This window comes from Lissotriton vulgaris, chromosome 5 (assembly GCF_964263255.1).
Source record: "Lissotriton vulgaris chromosome 5, aLisVul1.2, whole genome shotgun sequence".
NCBI classification, from domain to species: Eukaryota; Metazoa; Chordata; class Amphibia; order Caudata; family Salamandridae; genus Lissotriton; species Lissotriton vulgaris.
This window is the reverse complement of record NC_141693.1, coordinates 857,881,748-857,906,571: the sequence shown is the minus strand read 5'-3', so window position 1 is coordinate 857,906,571 and position 24,824 is coordinate 857,881,748. Positions and strand designations below refer to the sequence as shown.

Sequence of the window (24,824 nt, the reverse complement as noted above, 5' to 3'; positions counted from 1 at the left end):
GCATCAGGTGGCTTCTTGTGGTCGAATTCTGGATTTATGTGACCCAAAACAACATTTTCGCATTTATTGAAATTTATCAATCTCCCTCCTCTCAAGTGCTTGTAACGGTTTCAGACCTTGTCGTGTTTTTATAGCATAAACATTACTATGTTCTTGTTTGCAAGTTCTGATTTGTCTTTGATTTTGCTAGGTATTTTAAATTTCATGAAAAGCATTTTTAGTACTAGAAACTTTTTGATCATAATTTCTGCTACATTTTTGTCTAAACAGTTAAAAGCCTCTGAATGAGTAGCCACCTAGTGCAATATATTTCTAGGCTGCTGCCCATACACAACTTGTTTTCTTACCTTTAAGGTGACAAATTAACCGTTTTCTCAAATGCCAAGATGCAGTCATTGGAGCAGTTCATTCTTTGTATGTGTTAGACCTGTCTGCTTCTGGGAAGACTCTAACCACCATGATTTATTTTTGTCCCCCTTAGCCTCCCAGAGTTTCTATTTTTATTTTTACATGTGTCCATCAGGAGTTTTTTAATGCTGTCGGGGGGCTAGGTGTTCCTTGGCGATGACGCCATTTTTCCCTCATCACTTGTGAGGCCTAGTCACCCCCTTGAAACCTTAGGGATCTCCAGAGACCTAAAATGGTGTCCACCAACTGCCATAACGGACACTACTGGAGGACAGGTCCATAGGATAACATTAGGGAACTTTCTGGAATCAACTAGAGACTTCTGCAGGTCTCAGGCCAACCTATATAAGGCCAGTGACCAGCAGCCATTTTGTGCTGACCCCAGAGTAGAGGAGTGAGGCAGTGGTGAGAGGAGGTGGACACACTGAGAGCAGCTAGTTTGTCACTGAGGCTGACAGTTACTTCAGAGGATTGTTCCCCCTTCAGCCTCTGACCGATCCCTCTCTCAAGACAACAACTATTGACAAAGAAATCGAGTTACTGGAGGAAGAAGACCCTTCTATCTCAGAGCCCCAGTAAAACCACTCAGAAACCCTTAATTGGGGGTATTCTTGACTGTCCATACCCAGCGCTGTGCTCACCGGTGTTGTGGAGCAGCTGTAGTGAAGGTGGGCGTCTGTGGCACCTTAGCGCCCTGAAGAGCGAGGGCGCCGGGGGTGCACATCCTTCCTGACAAGCCAGCGTGGGAAGTGACTGAAAAGAAGCAGCGGCGCCGCTCTGATCGGCGTCGGGACCCCGGGGGCACCGGCCGCGTCAAACGAAGAGGTAGGCGCTTCCGCGCATGACCGGCAACTAAACGCTTTGGTGAGGCAGGAGGGGCCTAGGTTCGAGCAGGCCCAGGAGAACAGCGTCTATCCCGAGAGGCGAGGTTCGCGCAGGCGCCGAGGAGCAGCGCGACGTGGGAGGCGGAGTGCAGGAGAGCATCGCGCATGCCCGGTGAGGTGTTGACGCTTCCCAGAAGAAGCTGAGGAGAACCGGCGGAAGACGGGACAGCCTCACACCAGTGGAGCGAGGAGTGAAGGCGCCGATCGGCAGCGAGGCTCCCCACCGCCCAGCGTTGGAAAACGGAGGCGCATCTGACAGAAGGAAGCGCACACAGCCCCTTCAAGCCCCAGTCACCGGAGTCAGTGCAACGCGCTGATTACCAACCCGGTCCCTTCGGCCCAGCGCTGCACAGTGGGAGCGCGCCTGGATCTAAGCTCAACCAGCCCCACAAGTAAGCCGGGTAGTGGGGGAGCGGGAGGCGGCAGTGTTGAATGCCGAAGAAGCCAGACAGTGGGGCTATGACCCCAACAATTAACTGAACAGTTGGAACGCCTAAATTCGAGGGAAAACGAGCTAGTGAACTGGCTTATAAAGAATAAAACCTATCCAATAACTGTGCAAAGAAAAGAGAGGTGGAAGCTGTAAAGGGAACCACAGGGTTCCTGGGCAAAAGCCCTTACAGAGTTTTAGTAGCAGAGGGAGTAGATCCCCTACCAGATAGGTGTGTCTGTAAATCAGCTAGAGGGGAGCCGTGCTAATATTATTGTATCTTCCCTTTTAGTTATATAACTGGTGGGTTATGCAGTGAAGAACTACAACCAGGTCATTCTGTGAGTTGAACAGTGCTTAAGAGCTGTGGGGTAATGTACCTGCTAATGAGTCTTTAAAACATATATTGCACTGTCAGGCTGCATTTTCCTTTCTGTAAAGTTCTAGTGAAGTGTATTGTGTCCTGAATAACCCTGAACCTTAAATGTACCTTTGATTCTCAAATTCTGAACAGGAAAGATATTGAAGTGTGATTTGTACTTCATGTAAAAGGTGTAATTTGATTGTCTTTTATCCCTGACTAAAAAGCATAACCGAAAAACATATTATTTTTATAAAAGGTAACGGTATTTTTCCAAACAGAGGTGTTGTGTTTTTATTTTAGTGGTTCATCACTGTGTTACTGTGGGTGAGACTTGTAAGTACTTAGCCAACGCCTTGAGTTAGCTGTAGACCACTACTGTGCCAAGCTACCATATGTAGGCTTGGGTAATCTAGGTCCAACAGTATGCAAACCTTGAAAGGGGCCCTGAGAGCGTGGTAGCATTTGCTCAACAAAAACTAAGATTCTCTATGGGTGAACACAATCTAATTGGTTATTATTGATCTAGTGTTTCTATAAAAAAAAAAAATAATAAAGGACGATGGCCCTCACCAATCAAGTGTTGTGGCATGCTTCATCATAGGGCTCCTCCTTACAACAAATGATGCAGGCTACGGGGCTACAACCCTGTGAGGCAGGGAAGCTCTTGTGCCTAAAAGTTTGTGTCCCTGATAGACTGCAGCACTTATTGGGGTCGGCCATTGCAGACTGGCAGAGCAGTCTTTAAACTTCTAACTTGACTTTGCCTTTTAAATCATTGGCAAAGCCCAAACTTTCCTTGTTAATATTTGTCACCCCTAAAGCAGGCCTCCCGAGCAAAGGCAGTTTGCATTATATTATAAAGATCATGTGCCTTATTAATTTTACGTGTCCTGACAGCAAAAAAACTGCCTTTTCATTTCCCGTGGAAGGTCTAGTGGCCCCATTGTCGAGTATGGTGTTAAAAGTCGAATTTAATGTACATTTTGCACAGTTGCCACATAGTTGACCAAAGTTTTCAGGAGCCTTTTACGGTTGCACACAAGTTGCTGTCCTTGAGACAGCTTCGGCCACACTGGCAAGAAGTGTGAAGATCTCTGAGGAAGAGGTGAAGCTGAACCATGCAGAGACGCTGGAACGGGGGCTGTAGCAGTGATTCGTACTGCACAGTGCTAATGCTTCCAGTGCTTAGCAAGGGTTAGATCCAGCTTCCTAAACCGCTATGCGATGGACATAAAGACAAATCGAGAGGAATCGGTACATGTAGTGAGAATGGCTTTTCAGAATCTGAGACTATTATCTACGAGAACTGAGTAGGTGAACAACCAGAAAACAGTTGAATAGGAGATGCAGAAAGGATCCGTGAAGAGAAAGCAAACCCTGCCTAGTTCTCAGCAGAAATGCTGGGCACAGCAGGGAGCCACGGGATATAGTGGTGATTCCCACTGTGCTAATGCTCTTGCGGCTTGGCAGGAGTCTGGCTTCTTGATCTTGGAGAGGTGACGTTGCAGATATGTTTATTGTGGGACCGATTGGGGAGGGGGAGAAGAGAGAAGTAGGGGAGCAAAGTCACAAAGAATTGGAGAGAGCCAGTGGGTGAAGCAAAGGGACATAAACAGGAAAAGGGTAAGTGGTGGAAACCATGGGAGAGACTGCAGAACGATGGATGGGTAGGAGCAAGGCTATAGGGTTAGGCAGGGAAGGAAAGGCTGGGCGGCTGAAGCAACAGGACACAAGGCAAACGGAGGGGCAGACAGGAACAGGAGGAGGCAACTCATAAAGGAAAGGAGAAGGAGAGACCGACGAGTAAAGCAGCACCCCAGTAGCCAATTTTAGCTACCAGCTGCCTGGAGCTACAGGGAAGGGCTAAACACAGGCAGGATAGGGATTTGTGGGAAGAAGCAGCACATGAGGGAAGGAGCAAGAAGACATGAAGCAGCACACGAGGGAGGGAGGGAGCAAGAAGACGTGCACTCCCATGAAGTGCCAACAAAAGAGGAAAAATTAGTTTCCTGAAAGTGACCAGTGGAAGGATACAACCAAAAGGATCAACTCTTATTGCGCACGACTTGCAGTGAACCTATTTATGTTCAATGTGCAGATTTCTGTCAAGCCCTTTGCCCAGCTGCCTTTGGCTGTGTGCAGGGAGGGTTGGCTGCAGGGCTTATTTGGCCTTCCACTGGGCTTAGGTTGCTAGCTGTCAAATTCCCTGCAGATTAATTGAACAGCGCCAAAGGTAATTTTGAATGAAAGTCAAATTTCCCTCCCATTTATCTTTACCTTGCTGACAGCTCTACTTGAAACTTGACGTAACCAACAGTTATCTATACCCCCACGCCACATTTGATGCAGATTTATGAAACTGTGATATAGTTGTAGGCAATTAAACATTTATTTGACTGTAGCCTTTTAATGTGCCTCTATGGTGGGTTGGCACAAAACGTGACATACAAATCAAACATGAAACCTTTGAAGCTTGTAAGCTTCTGCCAAATTTTGTGCAGATTCATCACACACTTATTATCAAATTAACTCTTTATTGCCACATTTTTTTATTGGCTCTTTTTTGTAGATCTGCACAAACTTAGAAATACTAAAAGGTTAAAAATGTTAGGCAGCTGCCAGGTTTTGTGCACATCCATAAAACTGTGCAAAAGTAATTAGTAAATCAAATATGGTATTTACTCCTCCCTCTTAAATTTGTTCCTACTGAATTGGATCTTTATGAACCAAATGTTTGTGTGATGTGTAGCTGTAGAAACATAGCTGTGCATACTCTCCTGCCATCTAGTGTTGGGCTTGGATATGTACAATTTGTTTTTTTCTGATTTTATTTGAAGAAAGTCTTTCGAGTCACGAGGTATGGTGTCTCCTTGCTTATGCAGTATTGCACACGAACATTGTGTCCATAGTAAGATTGTTTTCTTCTGCCATTGGGTTCGGACGTACTTCGTTGAGGATTGGATTAGACTGCTTTTGAGCCATAGTCTGCACCGAATCAAAGATACATACAAAGGTGTTTACGTTCCATATACAACATGTCTAATAATGGACGCAATTGTGATACAAGCTTCTTAAAGAACCAGTTAAATAGAATAACAAAATAACTCAAAAGTTATTTGCCTTCATGCTTAACAATTTTATCTTTGCTCCATTATCTAACTGAACCAGATTGAGGTACACTCTAGTTATTTGACGAAGAGGATGGGTCTTGCTGAGATTTTGGGGTTCATATGGACCTGTATCCAGTGCATGTTTGTTGTCAACCCATGTTTTATATTTAGATTGATGTTGCTGTACTTTCTCATGGGGTTTGGCTAAATCAATAGTTATGATTTTGGTACCTGGCTCCCTACCTCAATGGCCACAAAAGGAGAAATGCCATCAATAAGATTAGGTGACGTGTGATATGACCATATACAGTCACGCAAGGATTTTGCTACATCCTGGCCGTTGACTATAGCTAGTTGGACATACTCGTTGGTCATATAATTCATCCTTTCGACTTACCCATTGGCTTTGAGGCAGTATTGTGTTTTTTTGTTAAGGTTTCTCAAGAATTCCTTAATTTCCTGGGAAGTAAATTGGACAATGTCAGTTACAATGGTCATGAGTATTCCTTCTCTGCTAAAAAAAATCTTTTTGGAATTCAATAGGTATGTTAGTGCTGGTACGGTGGTCAAATTTAGTAAATTTAGTAAAAATCCAATGAGAGGTACAGTCAGTCAACACCAGCATGAATCTTTTGTAAGCCCCCAAGCCTTCCATGAGTCCAATTAATATCCATGGTTAGTTTATTCCAGGATTATTTTGATACTTCTACTGGGGACAAGGGTGCTTACTGTATGAGTTTGGACCTAACACGTTTTGCATAGCTAATACAATCTTTTATTTTCTATTCCACCAAGGAGTCCATTTTAAGAAACCTGAAGTTATTTCCCTTTTTTTGTGAGGCTCCTACCCAGGTGTCCCTCATGAGCCAATTAAATAATTCTTACCTTTAACCCTTCTTGTGGTATAACTATGTACCTTCGAAAAATTCTCCCTTCAAGAATGATTAGTTCATGCCTTATCTCTCAATAATCCTTTAGTTCTTCTTTGATGTCACTGCACTTAGTAGGCCAAACTTTTATTATCATGTCTTTAAGTATGATAAACCGTTTATCTTTCCTCATGCATTCCTCCCATTCGTTCTCAGATAACGCAGGCACTTGTGCAGACAAAATGTGGATGTTTAGGGCTTCTTGTATTTCTTCTTCTAGCGGTCCTCTGGAAAGAAAACCTGCAAACATTTTCCAGACCAAGTATCCATTGAGATATACGTGGAGTGCTGCGTTCCACCCCTTTGAAAGTGAACATGAATGTAAGGCAGAGGTCTTCGAACTTTTTAATGCCGAGACCCCCTTGTCAAACGTTTTTAGGCAGAAGGACCCCCTTCTGACGAAAATATCTAGTACCTGGTGCTCCTCATCATAGACCACTATCGACAACCATAAACGCCCCCAATTCCCACAGCAAATCATTTTTACAGTGGGGAAATAATATTAAACAGTGTTTAGCAAACCAAAGGTCAGTGAGCGTGGGGGTGTAGTCAAAGGTGGAGCTAAAAACAAATGGCCTCATTTATGAGGAATTGGAGTAAGGCAGCGCCGCAATTCTTCTTGCTGCACTGCCCTATGCCTATGTGAAAGAGCAGGAATGCACAGTATTTATGAAATAAGTTGCATTCCTATCCTTTTCCTTTGCTTTGGCGCATAAATTGCTGCCTGGCACCAACATAGACAGGATTGTTTTTGTACAGCACCTTCCTTCAAAAAAACAATCCTGAGGCATTTTCCTCTTTCGATGTGAGCTGCAGAATGCAACACACATGGAAAGAGGAAAAACCGAGAAGAAATGAAAGGCAAATTTATAGAAGGTCTTATATGAATGAGAGTATCGTGCTCCACCTGTGTGGACCTGCCATCCTAATGAACACAACAACCACTTATCATAAGAGATCGAAGAATACTGCGCCTCACCAGAGCTCACATGCCACTGGTGAGCCTATTAGAGCCAGGCCAGCGTCCATGTCCTCCTATCTCTCCCTTCCCTACATCCTGAGAGGTGCAGCTGGATAGTGTATTTAACTCTAGTCCAAAAGCCTGTGATTATTTATACATTTCCTACACTGAGAAGGCACTTTAAATTAGACAAGTGCACTGTTATCTACGAGCTTAGCCTGTAACGTGGAAGCACGCCCTGTGCCGCCTTCAGGGCCTCTTTGTTTTGCCAGTTTGTTTTATTGCTTTCATTATGCTACTGGGAATTTGAAGCCTGTGTGTCTATTGTTCTCTGTGCTTGGATGCGTATGTGTTAGTCTGTGTGCATTGGTGTCTGTATGTCTATTGTTCTCTGTGCTTGGTGACTGTATGTGTAACAGGTGACACTTTGATATTATAGAGTGTTCTAGCACTGGGAGGCCTTTGGGTAACTACGATCCGTGTGCGTCTATTTCTATCTGTTAGTGTGTGTGCATTGGAACGTGCGTGTCTCTAGGCCAATGTTCAAGGGTGTGTGTGTATGGTAGTGTGTGTGCAAGGGTTTCTGTATGCCTAATGATCTGTGTGCCTGGTCTGTCATGAGTGCCTGCATGTGGACTGTGTACATGATTATTTCTGTGTTTATTTCTCTGGGTGCTGGCATTCATTTTGGTCGTTTATTTACCTGTGCACGTGTGCCTAAATGCTCATAGTCCCTGTGTGCACCGGTGTCTGCATGTATGCTGGTTAATGTGCAAGGGTACTGGTATGTTTTGCTGCCTCTATGCAAGTGTGTGTTGGTCTCCGTGCATGGGTGCCCATTTGTTTGTGTTTGTACATGTGCGTGTGTCTATGTGGGTACCACAGGTGGGCACGCATCACGTAAGGGAGGTGGGAGGCTAGATGACCTCTGTGCATACTGGGAGAACTTTATAGCTGGGCAGATCGGAGATTCATCAATGAATCGAGTAACATACGCTTTAACCAGCTATAAAAACCGCGAGCCAATGTATTTATTTGAGCATAAATAACAGGGTGTTAGAAGTGAAGCTGGGGTATGCGCGACCCCCTTGCCAGGCCTCCAAGCCCCCCTGAGGGTCACGCCCTACAGATTGAAGACCTTTGTTGTAAGGGGATGTGGCTCGTACGTAAGGTACATTTTATGCCCCATAGATAAAACTGAAAATGTTTTACGGCCCAAAAGCATACTGAGGCCTCTCTTTTACAATTACAGAATAATTACATTCTGCTTTGGTTAGGCACAAGGATGCAAACACTATTATTCTGTCTTCTCCCTCCCCTTTGTGGGAAAAGGTAGCACCTAGACCTTTGTTGGAGGCATCCTGTTTTCTTCCAGGGATCATACGTTCCTAACACTGAAGAGTTAATTATTTCTTCTTTCACTTTATCAACCACATCTTTATTTCAATCTTCCTACACAAACTCCTTGTTTTTAAGAGATCACGCAAACATTCACACTTATCAGACATTCTTCACGTATTTCGCCATATAGTCGTATAAGCCCATAAAGTATTTCAATTCATCCTTTCTCTTGGGGTTAGGAGCATCTCTTACTGTTAGTATTAAACAGTTTTTCGGTCTTACCGCTTCCTTCGATATCGTTTGACCTAACTAGTTAACAGAGCTGACTCTTAGTTGGCATTTGCTTTGTTGGACAGTGAATCGTAAATTCGTCAATCTTTTGAAAACTTTCTGTAATGCTTTGTCATGTGCTTCTGTGGAGGACACTTACACCATATGTCAGCTTGAAATCATTAAGTGTTAGTCACTCCCTTTAAGATCTGCTGCAGTTATATACCTGAAATACTACGGCAGCAGATGCAAGTCCAAACAGCATCCTTAAAAAACGTAAATGCTCCCATAGGTGTAATAAACACTGTTAGGAGTCTGGATTCTGGATGGAGATCCACTTGATGGTAAGCCATAGATAAGTCAATAACACTGAAGTACTTCGTATCTCCCATAGTGCCCAACATTTTATTGTGTGGAAGAGGATATCTTTACAACCATATATTTTCATTTAGGCTAGGCAAATCCATACATAAACGAATGCCTTCCCCATTTGCCTTCAATGTGATGATTGTGGGAGATTACCATTGTGAAGCTTATACAGGTTGCATTATTCCCATTTCACAAGTCTGTTCAATTCTTTCTCCAAAGGTTCCCTCAACATGTGTGGAACCGGACATAGCCTATGTACTATAGTTTTTGCTCCTTCTCTTAATGTAATTTTATGTTGAAAGTCCTGTAGCCGACCATGCTTGTCTGAAAACAAGGCGGGATATTCCTCACAAGTATCCAATTCACCAATTAACCTATTAACAAGGAGTACTTCATCCTTAATAGGATCAATAAATAGTCCAAATTCTTTTTGATGTGGCCATCCTAATACTCTTGTACCCTCTTCTACCACATACATTTTACCAACTGTGAATCTATCTTTGAACCCTTCATGCATTTTTAACATTCCCACCATGTATAGGTTCCCCATGTATATCCCTCTGGTGAAATGTCAGGTTTTACTAAAGTCAAATTCTTGTTCCTTGATATCTTCTGATAATCATGTAGATTTAACAAAGTGAAAGAAAATGAATCTGCAAACATAAGTACTGGGTTGTTATTTAGAAATGCTTTGCACTTAGTATAGTTAATTATCTTATTATCCTCACTATTTTCTATTTGGAATGCATACTTTTTCTCACTAGGTTCATTACTTGTAATTATGTTTATTTTAGTACTCTCTCCATCCCTGCAGACTCTTGCAAAATATCCCCTTCTTTTGCACCTACTACAAGTTATATTTCAGGCAGGAAACTGAATTATTTGCTAGGTGGTTACTGCCCCCACATCTGAAAAATTTCCGTTTATTTTCATCTTTTGTACCTTAACTCGTACTCACAACCTTGTTCTTTGCTATACATACTTCATTTTCTGACTTGTTCTCTTGTACACTAGCTACCCCTTCACTAGGCATTTTCATTTGCATAATGCAGTTAGCTGTATGTTCTACTTACTGAGCTATATTAATTGCATCTATTAGTGCTGGATTTGTTGCCAATACATTTTCTTGTATGCGGGAATTGTTAGTGCATCTTACTAACTGATCTCTTATTAAAGAATCTGTTAGGTTTCCACAATTGCATAACTTAGTTAACCCTCTCAATGCTGCAACATAGTAACTAATGGATTCCTGTTTACCTTGCACATGACTGAAAACTGTATGCCGTTCTAATACTGCATTTACTTTGTCTCCAAAATGCTTTTCCAATTTTAGAAGCGTTCTACTGTAAACATCCATCTCTTTCGGGTTCATCTTCCTCCCCTCCCTCTGGTTCTGGAAGAGTTTAGTATATTTTCCTACCATGTACACTTGGACTCTCCTCCACTATGACTCAGCTGCCCTCCACACACTCAGCCCCGGAAGAAACAACAGCTGCTAGCTATTGAACGCGAACACCACCCACGGTCAGTTCTCCTGCTGACTCTGCCCTCACACCTCACCCACCTCCGGACACCCACTGCCCACCCTCCGGATGCCAGCGCACCCAAAACCCTGAGCTGCATCCTCCTCAACGTACCCTCCCTGCACCGACACGCAGTGGAAATCTGGGACCTCCTCAACACCCTGTCGTCAGACGACGCCGACCTCACTGAAACCTTGACCAATGCCACCTCCGCCCTGACATCAATACCGTCATCCCAGACGAATACAGGATCCAGAGGAAGGACCGCCTCAACCACCCGGGAGGAGGACACGCTATCGTAGAACTCCCTCCAACTAACCACTTCCAGCAGGAGCAACTTCTCGTCCCCCACCGAACATCTCCATTTCCAGATCCAGACTAAGCCCAGAACGACCCTCGCCTACAGACCTCCCGGGCCATGAACCGCATTCGCCACAACCATTACTGACTTCATCACACCCCACACCATCGCCTCTATGGACTACATACTGCTCAGAGACCTGAATTTCGACCTTGACCATCTCAATGACCCCCAACTCCACCGCCTTCCTGGACAACCTCGCCATCATCAGACTGAAACAGCTAGTCACCACTGCCACCCACAAGGCGGGACACACCCTCAAACCCATCTATGTAGGCGGAAACAACATCTGCTTCAGCCACACTATGCAACCCCTCCAGGGAGGACCGCCACTGCGTACACTTTGCCTTCTCAAATCCCACCACACACAAACCTTCAACACGCCCCCACGCAGGAACTGGAGCAAGGTTACTCAGGACCACCTCAACGCCACCCTCAACCATGACCCCCTCCCACCACGACCAACGTAAACTCTGCAGCCAACGAACTCCACAGATGGATCATCAACTGCACAGGCAAGCTGGCCCCCTCCGTCACTCTGTTAGACAGCGCCCCATGAAAGCCACCTGGCATCACCACCGACCTCCGAGAAACCAGGCACAGCTGCAGACTTATGAAGTATGGAGAAACAGCAAAACCTCGAAAGCTCGGTCCACCTACAAGAATGCTTTGACTGAATACCACCAACGCATCCGATCCACCAAAAGGGCCTCCATCCAGGACATAATCCTCACCAACTCCAGCAACTCGAAGGAACTCTTCAGCATCGTTCAGGAATTCACCAAATCCCCCAAGCAAGCCTCACAAGTCACACCCTCACAGGACCACCGCAACAAACTTGGCTCCTTCTTCCATCTCAAGATCAAGTCCCTCTACGACAACTTCAACAATCAGATGCTAGACACCGAAACTACTCCTACCTCCAGCAACGCCATCCAGCCTACCATCTCTGCCTGGACCCCGGTCACCACCGAAGACACCACAACGACCATATAGAGCACTCACTCCGGAGCCCCCTCGTACCCCTGCCCGCCGCACATCTTCCACAGATCCGCCGCTGCTATAGTTTTAAAAAGTATTTTGATTTGGCGTCTGAAATTGTTGACCAAATGTGTGCACTTTAATAGGCCGGGAAATGTGGTCTGCTCTTGGAAATTGATGATGTTGCTTTTTACCTATATTATAATTTTGAAGCAGTTAAGTGGGTTTATTAACACGCGTAATCTATGTAAACCTCAAAAGGATGGATCTGTAAATTGCTTTCCCTTTTTTAGGTTATAAAAATGAGTACTAGCAAAAGGCAAACGTATTTTTCCATGAATGTACCAACTTTAATAAAACAAACGTGCAGAGAAAGGGACTTCATTGCTTGTAATTGTTATATAGCTAAAAGGCAGAGTCCATTTCTCTGCTTATTCTTCTAATGCAGGGGTACTCATAGTACGGCCCGCGTGCCGGTGGCGGCCCGGCAAGCCTTCCCTGGCGGCCCGCGGACCTTGCAGACATTATACCCGAGTTAAAAATTTTTTTTTTTTTAAAGATGTCTGCAGCCAGAGCGCGACTCAGACTTTGCTGCTCTGTGGGGGCCGGGTGATTACCACCATAGTCAGAGTGGTGCTGCAGGGGCACTGAGAAGAGGTGACCAAAGCCCATTAACATGCCAATGGTCTTTTAAAGACCTGTGAAGAGCTTGGGTGCGGCAGTGTGTGTGCGCCTGGAAGCTGTCACAGCCCGAGCACACACACACACAGGCAGGGTGAGGAGGGAGAGCGAGGGAGGGAGGGAGGGAGGGGGAGCAAGCGCGGGAGAGTGAGGGAGGGAGCGTGAGGGAGGGAGGGAAAAACAAGCGAGGGAGAGGGAGGGAGAACAAGCGAGGGTGAGCGAGGGAGAGAGAGTGAAGGAGAGTGAGGGAGAGAGGGAGGAAGAGCAAGCGAGCGGGAGGGAGAGCGAGGGAGGGAGGGAGAGCGAGAGAGAGGGAGGGAGCGGGAGGGAGGGAGCGAGAGAGAGCAAGGGAGGGAGAGCGAGAGAGCGAGGGAGAGAGAGGGAGCATGAGGGAGGGAGAGCGAGGGAGGGAGAGCAAGGGAGCACGAGGGAGAGAGCTTAAGGGAGGGAGGGAGAGCGAGGGAGAGCAAGCGAGGGAACGAGGGAGGGCGAGCGAGGGAGGGAGAGCAAGAGAGGGAGCAAGGGAGGGAGGGAGAGCGAGGGAGGAAGAGCGAGAGAGCAAGGGAGGGAGAGCAAGCGAGGAAGGGAAAGCAAGCGAGGGAGAGGGAGGGAGGGGGAGGGAGGGAGGGAGAGGGAGCGGTAGGGAGAGTGAGGGAGAGCAAGGGAGAGGGAGGGAGGGAGAGCAAGAGAAGGAGCGAGGGGGGAGAGGGAGGGAGAGCAAGCAAGGGAGCGAGGGAGGGAGAGCAAGGGATAGCAAGGGAGGGAAGCGAGGGACGGAGGGAGCGAGATGGAGCGCGAGGGAGGGAGAGCGAGGCAGAGGGAGGGAGGGAGAGCAAGACAGAGAGAGGGAGCGAGGGAGGGGGAGGGAGAGCGAGGGAGGGAGAGCAAGGGAGGGAGAGGGAGCGAGGGAGAGGGAGCGAGGGAGGGAGAGCGAGGGAGGGATAGCGAGGGAGGGATAGCAAGAGAGAGCGAGGCAGGGAGAGCGAGGGAGGGAGAGCAAGAGAGGGAGAGCGAGGGAGGGAGCGAGATGGAGCGCGAGGGAGAGCGAGGGAGAGGGAGGGAGGGAGAGCAAGAGAGGGAGCGAGGGAGAGCAAGGGAGGAAGAGGGAGCGTGAGGGAGGGAGCGCGAGGGAGAGCAAAGGAGGGAGAGGGAGCATGAGGGAGGGAGGGAGAGCAAGCGAGGGAGAGCGAGAGAGAGGGAGCGAGGGAGGGGGAGCGAGGGAGGGGGAGCGAGGGAGGGGGAGCGAGGGAGGGGGAGCGAGGGAGGGGGAGCGAGGGAGGGAGAGCGAGGGAGGGAGAGCGAGGGAGGGATAGCAAGAGAGAGCGGGGAGGGAGAGCGAGGGAGGGAGATCGAGCGAGGGAGGGAGATCAAGCAAGGGAGAGCGAGAGAGAGAGAGAGGGAGGGAGAGTGAGGGAGGGAGGGAGAGCAAGAGAGGGAGACAGAGCGAGGGAGACAGAGCGAGGAAGAGAGACCGAAGGAGAGAGAGGGAGACCTCAGAGTGAGGGAGAGGGAAGGATAGAAAGGGAGGGAGAGCAAGAGAGGGAGACAGAGCGAGGGAGACAGAGTGAGGGAGAGAGACAGAAGGAGAGAGAGGGAGACCTCGGAGAGAGAGGGAGAGCTCAGATTGAGGGGGAGGGAAGGAGAGAGAGGGAGACCTCAGAGAGAGGGAGACCTCAGAGTGAGGGAGACCTCAAAGTGAGGGAGAGGGAAGGAGAGAGAGGGAGGCAGAGGGAATGAGGGAGAGGGAAGGAGAAAGAGGGAGAAAATCAATCAATCAGTCAATCAAGACATTTTTATAGCGCGCTACTCACCCGAAGGGTCTCAAGGTGCTTGGGGGAGGAGGGTCCGCTACTGCTCGAACAGCCAGGTCTTGAGTTGCTTCCTGGAGGAGAGGTGGTCTTGGGTAAGACGGAGGTGAATGGGGAGGGAGTTCCAAGTCTTGGCTGCCAGGTAGGAGAAGGATCTTCCTCCCATGGTGGCTCTTCGGATGCGTGGAACGAGGGCGTGGCTGGTCGATCGTAGCTGGCGGGTGGGAGTGTAGAAGGTCAGACACTTGTTGAGGTACCTGGGGCCCAGTTTGTGGAGGGCTTTGTGTGCGTGGGTGAGGAGTCGGAACGTGATTCTCTTACTGACGGGGAGCCAGTGCAGGTCTCTCAGGTGTCTGGAGATGTGGCTGTGTCGGGGGATGTCCAGGATGAGTCGTGCGGAGGCGTTCTGGATGCGTTGGAGTCTTTTCTGTAGTTTGGCTGTGGTTCCGGTGTAGAGGGTGTTTCCATAGTCCAGTCGGCTGGTGACGAATGCCTGGGTGACCGTCTTCCTGGTTTCGGTGGGGATCCATCTGAAGATCTTTCGGAGCATGCGTAGGGTGTTGAAACATGATGATGAGACGGCGTTGACTTGTCTGGTCATCGAGAGGGAGGAGTCCAAGATGAAGCCCAGGTTGCGTGCGTGGTCCCGTTGGTTTTGGTGCGCTGCCCAGGGCAGGGGGCCACCAGGAGTCGTCCCAGGCGGAGGGGGATGATCCTAAGATGAGGACCTCCGTCTTGTCTGAGTTCAGTTTCAGGCAGCTGTTCATCATCCACTCGGCTACGTCTTTCATCCCTTCATGTAGGTCGGTTCTGGCTGTGGCTGGGTCGTTGGTGAGGGAGAGGATGTTGAGGTTGAGTTGGCGTGCGATGGCTGCGAGGGGGCTCATGTAGACGTTGAAGAGGGTGGGGCTGAGTGATGATCCTTGTGGTACGCCGCAGATGACTTCGGTGGCCTCGGATCTGAACGTGGGGAGGCGGACTCTCTGGGTTCTTCCTGCGAGGAACGAGGTGATCCACTCTAGTGCCTTCTCTTGGATTCCGATGTTGCTGAGGCGCTGCACTAGGGTGCGGTGGCAGACAGTATTGAACGCTGCGGAGAGGTCCAGGAGGATGAGGGCCGCTGTTTCCCCGTTGTCGAGCAGGGCTCGGATGTCGTCCGTGGCTGCGATGAGGGCGGTCTCGGTGCTGTGGTTGGCTCGGAAGCCGGACTGCGAGTGGTCGAGGGATCCGTTCGTCTCGAGGAAGGCGGCAAGCTGTCTGTTGACGGTCTTCTCGAGGACTTTGGCAGGAAAAGGGAGGAGCGAGATGGGGCAGTAGTTCTTGAGGTCGGTGGGGTCTGCAGATGGTTTCTTCAGGAGGGCGCTGAGTTCGGCATGCTTCCAGCTCTCCGTGAAGGTGGCGGTGTTGAAGGAGCAGTTGATGATGTCCCGGATTTGGGGTGTGATGACGGAGTCGGCCTTGTTGAAGACGTGGTGGGGGCATGGGTCGATTGGTGATCCGGAGTGGATGGTGTTTATCGTGTGGATGATGTCTTCGGTGCTGACCCGGGTCCAGGCGCGGAGGGTGGTGGTGGGGGGCTTTTGTTCGGTGGTTGGGTGCGTGGTCTGTGCGCCAAACCTGTTGTGTATGTCGGCGATCTTGCTGTGGAAGAACGAGGCGAGGGAGTCGCAGAGGTCTTGTGAGGGAGTGATGTCGTTGTTTCCGGCGCTGGGGTTGGAGAGCTCTTTGACGATGCTGAAGAGTTCCTTGCTGTTGTGTGCGTTGTTGTCTAGTCGTTCCTTGAATGCTGTCTTCTTGGTGGTGTGGATCAGCTGGTGGTGTTTGCGGGAGGCGTGCTTGAGGGCGGTCATGTTGTCTGTAGTCGGGTCTTTGCGCCAGGCTTTCTCAAGGGTACGGCAGTTCTTCTTGGAGTTCTTGAGATAGTCGTTGAACCAGGAGGCTTTCTTGCTGCCGGGCCTGCTGGGATGGTTTTTCAGAGGTGCGAGGTCGACAGCGCAGTTGGTGATCCACTGTGTTAGGTTGTTGGCTGCTTGGTTGGAGTCCGTTGAGCTAGCGGGAGGGTTCTGGCTTAGTGATGTGGTGAGCTGGTCGGTGGTGATCTTGTTCCAGCTCCTGCGGGGAACCTGTTGCGGGTGGTGGTGAGTCGTGGTCCTTCTGAAGCTGAAGTGGACGCAGCTGTGGTCTGTCCAGTGGAGTCCGGTGCAGTGGCTGAAGGAGATTTACTTGCTGGAGGAGAAGACTGGGTCAAGCGTGTGTCCGGCGTAGTGGGTGGGGGTGTTCATCAGTTGCTTGAGTCCGAGGTTGTCTAGGTTGTCCAGCAGGGTGGTGGTGTTGCTGTCGTCGTTATTCTCCAGGTGGAAGTTGAGGTCCCCTAGGAGGATGAAGTCAGCGGAGGAGAGGGCGTGTGGGCTGATGAAGTCTGCGATGTCTTCGCTGAATTGTGTGCGAGGTCCTCGGGGTCTGTAGATGAGGGGTGCCTCTGAGTGTGGTCTTGGGGTCGGTGTGTATCTGGAAGTGAAGATGTTCGGCGGCTGTGAGGGTGTCGTCGGAGTTGGTCGTGATGCGGATGGTGTTCTTGTGGACGATGGCGATGCCTCCTCCTGTCTGGTTGACGCGGTCCCTCCGAGTGATCTTGTATCCGTCCGGGATGGCGATGGCGATGTCGGGAGCTGAGGAGGTGTTTATCCATGTTTCCGTGAGGAAGGCGACGTCTGGAGATGTGGTGCCAAGCAGGTTCCAGAGTTCCACGGCGTGTCTGTGGACGGAGCGGGTGTTGAGCAGGATGCAGTTCAGGTGGTTGCTGCTGGTGCTCGGCTTGGCGGGTGCGGTTCAGGTCCGGATGCAGGAGAATTTGCAGGATTGGCAGGTGAAGGGTCCGTGGGTGCGTCTTGGGGTGGCTCGGTAGCAACGGGGGATCCGGCCGGTGTTGAGTGCGTTGAGGGTGGCGGCGGCGTAAGTCCGGCGGGTGGGCTGGCGTCTGCGGGGGCCAGGGGTTCTGGCGCTAGGCCCGGGCCAGGCGCAGACGGGCTTGCCTTTGGCGCGCCTTCGGTGCACCATCAGCGCGCCCGCTGCACGTGGACGCTGCGCATACGCGCTGATTCTGCCATAAATGGAGAGTGGGGGGGTGGAGGGAGGGAGGAGCAGCTGGAAGGTGGGAGCGGGGTGGCGAATGGGAGAGGGGAGAGGGACCAGATGGAGAGAAGGCGGGCCGCGGGGAGCAGTGGCGGGGAGCGGGCTGGAGCAGCGGGGAACGGCGGCAGAAGCGCTGGAGGGCTGAATACAAACAAAGGCAGGGGGGCTAAAAAACAGCGGACAAGAAACGGGGGCACAGCTCAAGTACAGAGACACTAACCAGGGGGCTAAACACAGCGGACAAGGAACGGGGGTACAGCACAAGTAAAAGGAGAGCAGAAGTCCCAACAATGATCAGGGGTACAGCGGACAAAAAAACGGGGGCACAGCAGAAGTACAAGGACAGCAGAAATACAAACACAGTCAGGGGCACAGCGGAAAGCAAGGCGGGAAACGAGCAGGTGGTGGCGGCAGGGGGACCGGGTGACCTCAGGAGGGGCCACGCGGCGGGTTGAGCGACCAGCACTGACGAGGTCAGGCTAGGTCACAAAGAGAAGGAGGGATAGGGAAGGAGAGAGAGGGAAATACAAGTGAGTGAGAGGGAAATAAAGTGAGAGAAAGGGAAATAGAGTGAGGGAGAAGGAAACCGATAGAGAGAGGGAGACAGAGGGAATGAGCGAGAGGGAAGGAGAGAGAGGGCGACAGAAGGAAGGAGGGGGAGGGAAGGAGAGAGAGGGAAATAGAGTGAGGGAGAGGGAAATAGAGTGAGGGAGAAGGAAACAGAGAGAGGGAGACACAGAGAGAGAGTGAGACAGTCAGGGTGAGTGAGACAGAGGAAGAGAGGGAGTGAGACAGTCCGAGTGAAAGAGACAGAGTGAGAGAGTCAGAGTGAGTGAGACAGAAGGAGACAGACAGAGAGAGAGAGAGGGAGAGGGAGAAAGAGAGGGAGGGAGAGATAGAGAGAGAGAGAGAGGTGTGTGTATGCCGGGTCTGGTGGCTCAGTGGACGAAGGCGTCCGCTGCAGGGACCTGTGATCAACCTCATGATCACAATTTTTTTTTTTGCTCTAGCCCCGCCCCATTCCCCACTGACCCCCACCCCCCCACCCCGGTGCGGCCCTCGGACACAAACCACACTGTAAATTTGGCCCCCGAGAGAAAGTTTGTGAGTACCCATGTTCTAATGGGACCAGATCCAGGAGTCATTAGGCTACTGTAGTGAGCATCTTTCAGCTGCTTAATAGCAAAGTTCGTATTCTGGCGATCCAGCAGACCCCTGAAAAAAATATCTGTTAAGCCACTTGAATTTAAAAAAAAGTTAAAGAAATTGTACAGTTCAAACGAATAAAGGTGGTTATACAAGATACACCACTTTAGGAAGCAGCGAAGCACAGCATTGTGGTTAACTGGAGATGAACTTTGATGGGCAGGTGAAGGTTGCATTCAGAGAGTTGATTTGATGATTATTTCTAGGGAACAAAACAATTCTGGCTGAAGAACGAGGCGGGTCTGAGGTGTGATAGGAGGAAGATATTTTGATGGGCAGGTGAAGGTTGCATTCAGGGACTTGATTAGATGATTATTTCTAAGTAACAAAAAACACTGGCTGAAGAACGATGCAGGCCTGAGGTGTGATTGGAGGACTATGCTTTGATAAAACTGGACAAGCCTGCAAAGGCAAAAAGCCATATTCTAGTTTACAGGTCATGTGTAACCTGCGATTGTTGTTTGTTTTGGAAAGGGAACTGCATTATAGCCCTATCGAAATATTTATGTAGGGGCCTTTTACACTGACACTTTTTAAAATCCTTTGCATTGCTTATAATGTTTGCCCTTTTAAAGGTTACATAAAGTTTGCATTAGCTTATTTAAACATTACCTTTTCATGTTAGACACTGTCACTGTAATTCTAGTCAATTGACTACAATTGATATGTATACATAATTAACTGCAAAACATTTTCTTGATCACCCCTTCATTTTTCAGGAGGATTTGACCTGGAAGTTAAAGGCTGGGGCGGCGAGGACGTCCACCTGTACAGGAAGTATTTGCGCGGGGAACTCATGGTGATCCGGACGCCAGTGCGCAGTCTCTTCCACTTGTGGCATGAAAAGCATTGTGCTGATGAGCTGACTCCTGAGCAGTACCGCATGTGCATCCACTCCAAGGCAATGAACGAAGCCTCGCATTCGCACCTTGGTATGCTGGTTTTCCGAGAGGAAATTGAAGCCCACCTTCATAAGCAAGCTTACAGGACTAACAGCCACACTGACCGCTGAAAAGTGCAACCTTTCTTCTATTGAAACAAACACCGTAAAGTCCAACAAAAGGCTGCCCAGCCAACCTCTTCAGAGTTGCAACAGTTGCCTTGACATTTTTTCAGGGCATCACGAATCTTCCAAGCAATGCTTTGCCCTCATTGCTGTCATGGCTTCCGTCTCAAACAGATGACTTTGATGCCATGTAAAATGGTGGTTGGGGATTAATTCAGGGAAAAGAAAAAAATTACCCCATGAAAAATTCAGGAAACCGCAATTTACTTTTGATGAAAAATTTAGATTTTAAAATTTAAAAAATATATATTTTCATTTTTTATTTTGCCAGTAATCATTATTTCTGGTCTTTTGCCAGTTGGTCACTGTTTTGTTGCAATGCCTGCAAGATTGTAGTGGCTCACTTTGCAACACTTAGGCGGCAAATGAGTAATAAACTACTGTATCTTGGGAAAGTGTAGCACCCGAGTTTTGGCTTTCTGAGCATGTTTTGTTTTTAGTTGAACTTTTGGACGCCCATAACTGCATTTTTAGATAGAATATAAAAGTGCATACGTCTTTGAAGTACACAAACTTTTCATGGCTCTCTCACATATGATGTTATAGCAGGTCTCTTGTACTGTAGCATAAAAGACCGTTGCATCTGGCAAAACAGGGTCTCCACATATCCACTCCTTTTCATGCTTTTCTTGGTATCGTAAACATTTATGGGAGGTTCTTCCAGTTTCTTAGGTTGTTAGTTTCCAGCTTTGCACTGAGGGCTCCCACAAGCAGACAGAGGACAAAATGTTTTTTTCCGGCAAAAGGTTCTTTTATGGCAGCTGCATAGTCTACCTGAAATGGATGTCGGTGGGGATTATCAGCTAGATTCATCAAGCATTTTTGCGGGCGCAAACGGTGCGAATCGCTGAATTTGTCTGTTTGCGCCAGCAAAAATGCCATTTGGAATTCATCAATGGGTCATGAACTCGCAATTTGAAAAATCGCAAAAAATTGCGATTTTTCAAATTGCGATCGCATTTAAGGAATCTCAATTTGAGATTCCTTAAATGCTATTCATGAACCATTAAAAAATTGCGATTTCGTTATTTTTTGCCGCTATTTACCGCGAAGTCCGACTTCGTGGTAAATAGCGAAAACTGAGAAAAATGCACTTTTGTGCATTTTTCTCAGTTGTATGTTACACGCACACATGTCCTTTAGACGTGTGTGTGCTCAACATAAGTCTACATTTTCATTTCAGGGGTGCTACAGGGTGTCCTTTGGACCCAAGTAGAAGTATAGAGGGAAAGAAAAACTAGGACGCCCTCCACTCAGTAAATCATCAAAATACAAATGTCCTAGTGTTCAAGGCAGTTCTCATCTATTGATCTGCAGACTTCACTAGTTGTACACGAATTACACCAGAATTCGCTTCTTATAGAGATTTAGAGTAGGGGATGTCTCAGTCTATTGCCGTTATAAAAACAGCCCAACTCTGATCACCAAATTTAGACTAACACAAAACCCACAAAGGCGAGATGGCACCTCACGGGCGCACCACCAATGGGACCCCTGGCTGGTACTCACCAGGATGGCCCTGTTCTCATCATTGGTGCCATCAAGCCGTAACGGAAACGTGTCTTAAACCCAAAGAAAAGACAGTGAGTGGTGCAGTGGACACAAATTATATGTGACAAAACGTACAACATTAAACACTTAACATATAATCTACTGTGCAACCAGGACAAAAAACTTTACTCGTGTTCCTTTCTTGTTGCATACAGTACACATATAGACATTAAAAAAGGAGGATGTGAATACTACCAATCGATTCACACCCTACTTACAGCCGACATGTTTCATGAATCCTTAATAATCGCTATTAAGGACTCGCAAAATGGTGATTCTGGCTGTAAGTTCCTTGTAACTGGAGTCAAATTGCTTGCTATTGATAAACGCTGAAGATTTGCTCCATTATTTGAAAGGTCGGCAGAGTCCTAGCCTATTTTAATTTGCAAAGTGAGTACAGTATGCTAAAAAATTGTAAAAAATATGGATTTTAAAATTTAGATTCTGCAACAGACTTGCTAGCTTCTGCCCTATGTTCTAGTAGCACACATTTAATGAAGTGTGCCGATCAGTAGCACTAGTAGCACCAACTAAAGCCAGAGCTCTATTGTGGTTGCTGCTTAATCTGAACAGGCCCTTTAAAGTTAAATAAATACTGTATGCATGAACTTTCAGTGCTAGAATGTGTCTGTTACAACCAGATGATCATAGGTATAAATTGAGAGCTTTATGTTGTCTTCTAAAACTATGTTTTACTCCAAACAGTAGATTGTGTGATGGTCTGACTTTAAATATTATATTATTTTGAGCTGATAGTGGACACAGGTGTCCAATATCCCATGGAGAATTTGGCCCTAAAAGTTGGTTTTCCAGTTTGGGCTCTTCTCAAACTGAAGCCTGGATACTTAACGTGCATTGGTTTGTGGACTGTGTGTTCAGACTATTTAGACATGTTTCAAACCTTTCAATATGGAGCGGTGGTGTTAATGAGAACTGGTCAGAGTTGAGTTTTATATGAAGAGGTGAGGTTACAGCATTTTCACAGCCCGTTTGATGGGCGATATTAAATAAAACACGATTGTGCACTTGGAGAACTGTCTGAGCTGACCATCAAAAGCAGTTGAAGAAAATTAGACCAAGAATTCTTTTTGGCTTGATTCGGTGCAGTCATTTCCTGGTTCAGAGAGGACGAGCCCTCACAGAAAGACTTGACCAGTGCCACAAACATTCTTGTTATTTTTTAAAGGTATGTGTTTAAAAGCAAATTCACCATGGTTCTTTAGTGCGATGTAAAAAATTAAGAAAAAAAATGAAAGACAAATTCTTATATTTTCATATGACAATGTAAAAAGGAAATATCCCCCAGAAGGGTGCATAAAAAGGACGCCTTGACCCTCGCTGAGATTTGTAGGGCTCCTCTGTATTTGTAAAGCAGGCACTCCGTTGTCCTAGTGAAGAAGAAATGTTTTGATAATACAGGAGAAATATCCAGTTGGAGAAGAAGAGACATCGGCGGTGGGAAGACGAGATTGTCTTAAGTAATTTTGCTCTGTGCAAGGTGTATGTTTCTTTTGTGTTTGCCTATGTTCCTAGGCATCGTGGCCTGACTGGTAAATCCGCTAAACCTATAACAAATGCATTTTGACTACAATAAAAATGAGCGTTAAATGTAGGTAACCAAGTACAGAATGGTAACGCATATGAACAAAAACATTAATGTATTTCAGTTATATTTTCTGCCTGGGCTCAGTATTGTAAATACCAATTCATACCTTATGCTATTAAAGATGATGGAAATATTGTCAAATACCAATATTTGGAAAACAGCCTGGGCTTCATTACTCTCATTTCTTCTTATATTTATCCTTGGAAAGTAGACTGATGTTTCAAAGATAAACCCCAGTGAAGTTGATTTACTTTGTCCCACATTGTCTCCTCTTATTCCCTCAATAAGAACCTCCCGCTGCGCGTGTAGGTAGTATCAGACACTTGCATAAGACTGAGAGACCTCCCTTTGGTCTGCAAACATTTCTGACAAGCACTGAGTTCGATTGATCATGGGAGAACGTAATACAGGACTTCAGTCCAAGGTCTTTGCTGCCTAAATGGCGGCCTTGGGTTTTTCTGATTTGTGACAACCTTAGCTATATCCCCTTTCCTCAGCTTTTACTAACATCAGCTCCTGTAATCCACCCACTCTTACACGATACTGCCGAATTTGTTAATAGGGAAGATATAAAATCACGTTCTGCAAGAAAGTAGCATTCAATAACCTACTTCAGCAATACGTTTTATTATATTAGATACAGAACTGTTTATTTTAGAAAATATTGTGGTTAGTGTGTGTTTCCGCTACCATGCATGCTAATTCTTAGCTTAGCAGTTTTTTATATATTTTTTAACTTAGTTAAAAAAATTAGGCCTTACAGCAACATTTGTTTAATTTGAGACGACTAAATTTGTATACATAAAAGGACTCTGGCGGTACAGATATTCCACCCCCTTTTGTAAATCGATTTTGGCCACTATAGGTGTGGCAGGGTATACTCAGACATGAGTCCCTTTCTCACTGCTCCATCAGGATTCAAGCAAGCCGGGCCGAAGAGGCTGAAATGCCAGAAACCGGTCCCCGGTAGCTTGCCTCCTTTCTGGTAAAGAATTGGCTTGGTAGTTTAGTCTGCCCTGTTCCCATGATGCACTGGGCCAGGGACAGACTGATTTGCATATAGCCAGGTTCTGAGCTGGGATGGGGCAGTGAGATAAATAACGGTGATGGATCAAGCCCTGATCTCTGGACTGGGTAAGAGTGGTCTGCTCAATTCAGACACTCTGTTCATCACCACCCCCTTTTGTAAATCGATTTTGGCCACTATAGGTGTGGCAGGGTATACTCAGACATGAGTCCCTTTCTCACTGCTCCATCAGGATTCAAGCAAGCCGGGCCGAAGAGGCTGAAATGCCAGTAACCGGTCCCCGGTAGCTTGGCTCCTTTCTGGTAAAGAATTGGCTTGGTAGTTTAGTCTGCCCTGTTCCCATGATGCACTGGGCCAGGGACAGACTGATTTGCATATAGCCAGGTTCTGAGCTGGGATGGGGCAGTGAGATAAATAACGGTGATGGATCAAGCCCTGATCTTTGGACTGGGTAAGAGTGGTCTGCTCAATTCAGACACTCTGTTCATCACCACCCCCTTTTGTAAATCGATTTTGGCCACTATAGGTGTGGCAGGGTATACTCAGACATGAGTCCCTTTCTCACTGCTCCATCAGGATTCAAGCAAGCCGGGCCGAAGAGGCTGAAATGTCAGAAACCGGTCCCCGGTAGCTTGGCTCCTTTCTGGTAAAGAATTGGCTTGGTAGTTTAGTCTGCCCTGTTCCCATGATGCACTGGGCCAGGGACAGACTGGTTTGCATATAGCCAGGTTCTGAGCTGGGATGGGGCAGTGAGATAAATAACGGTGATGGATCAAGCCCTGATCTTTGGACTGGGTAAGAGTGGTCTGCTCAATT

General features: G+C 47.5%; 1 protein-coding gene across 1 annotated transcript in view; it reads left to right on the top strand.

The window, feature by feature from the left end:
- The window catches only part of LOC147711705 (chondroitin sulfate N-acetylgalactosaminyltransferase 2-like), a 158,951-nt gene extending 135,812 nt beyond the window's left edge, over positions 1–23,139 (top strand). The window contains exon 8 of the mRNA XM_086919521.1: positions 19,478–23,139. Within this exon, the coding sequence (XP_086775647.1) occupies positions 19,478–19,770 (293 nt within the window). The 3' untranslated portion in view covers positions 19,771–23,139. The remainder of the gene's footprint in view (positions 1–19,477) is intronic.
- Positions 23,140–24,824: the final 1,685 nt, after the last annotated feature.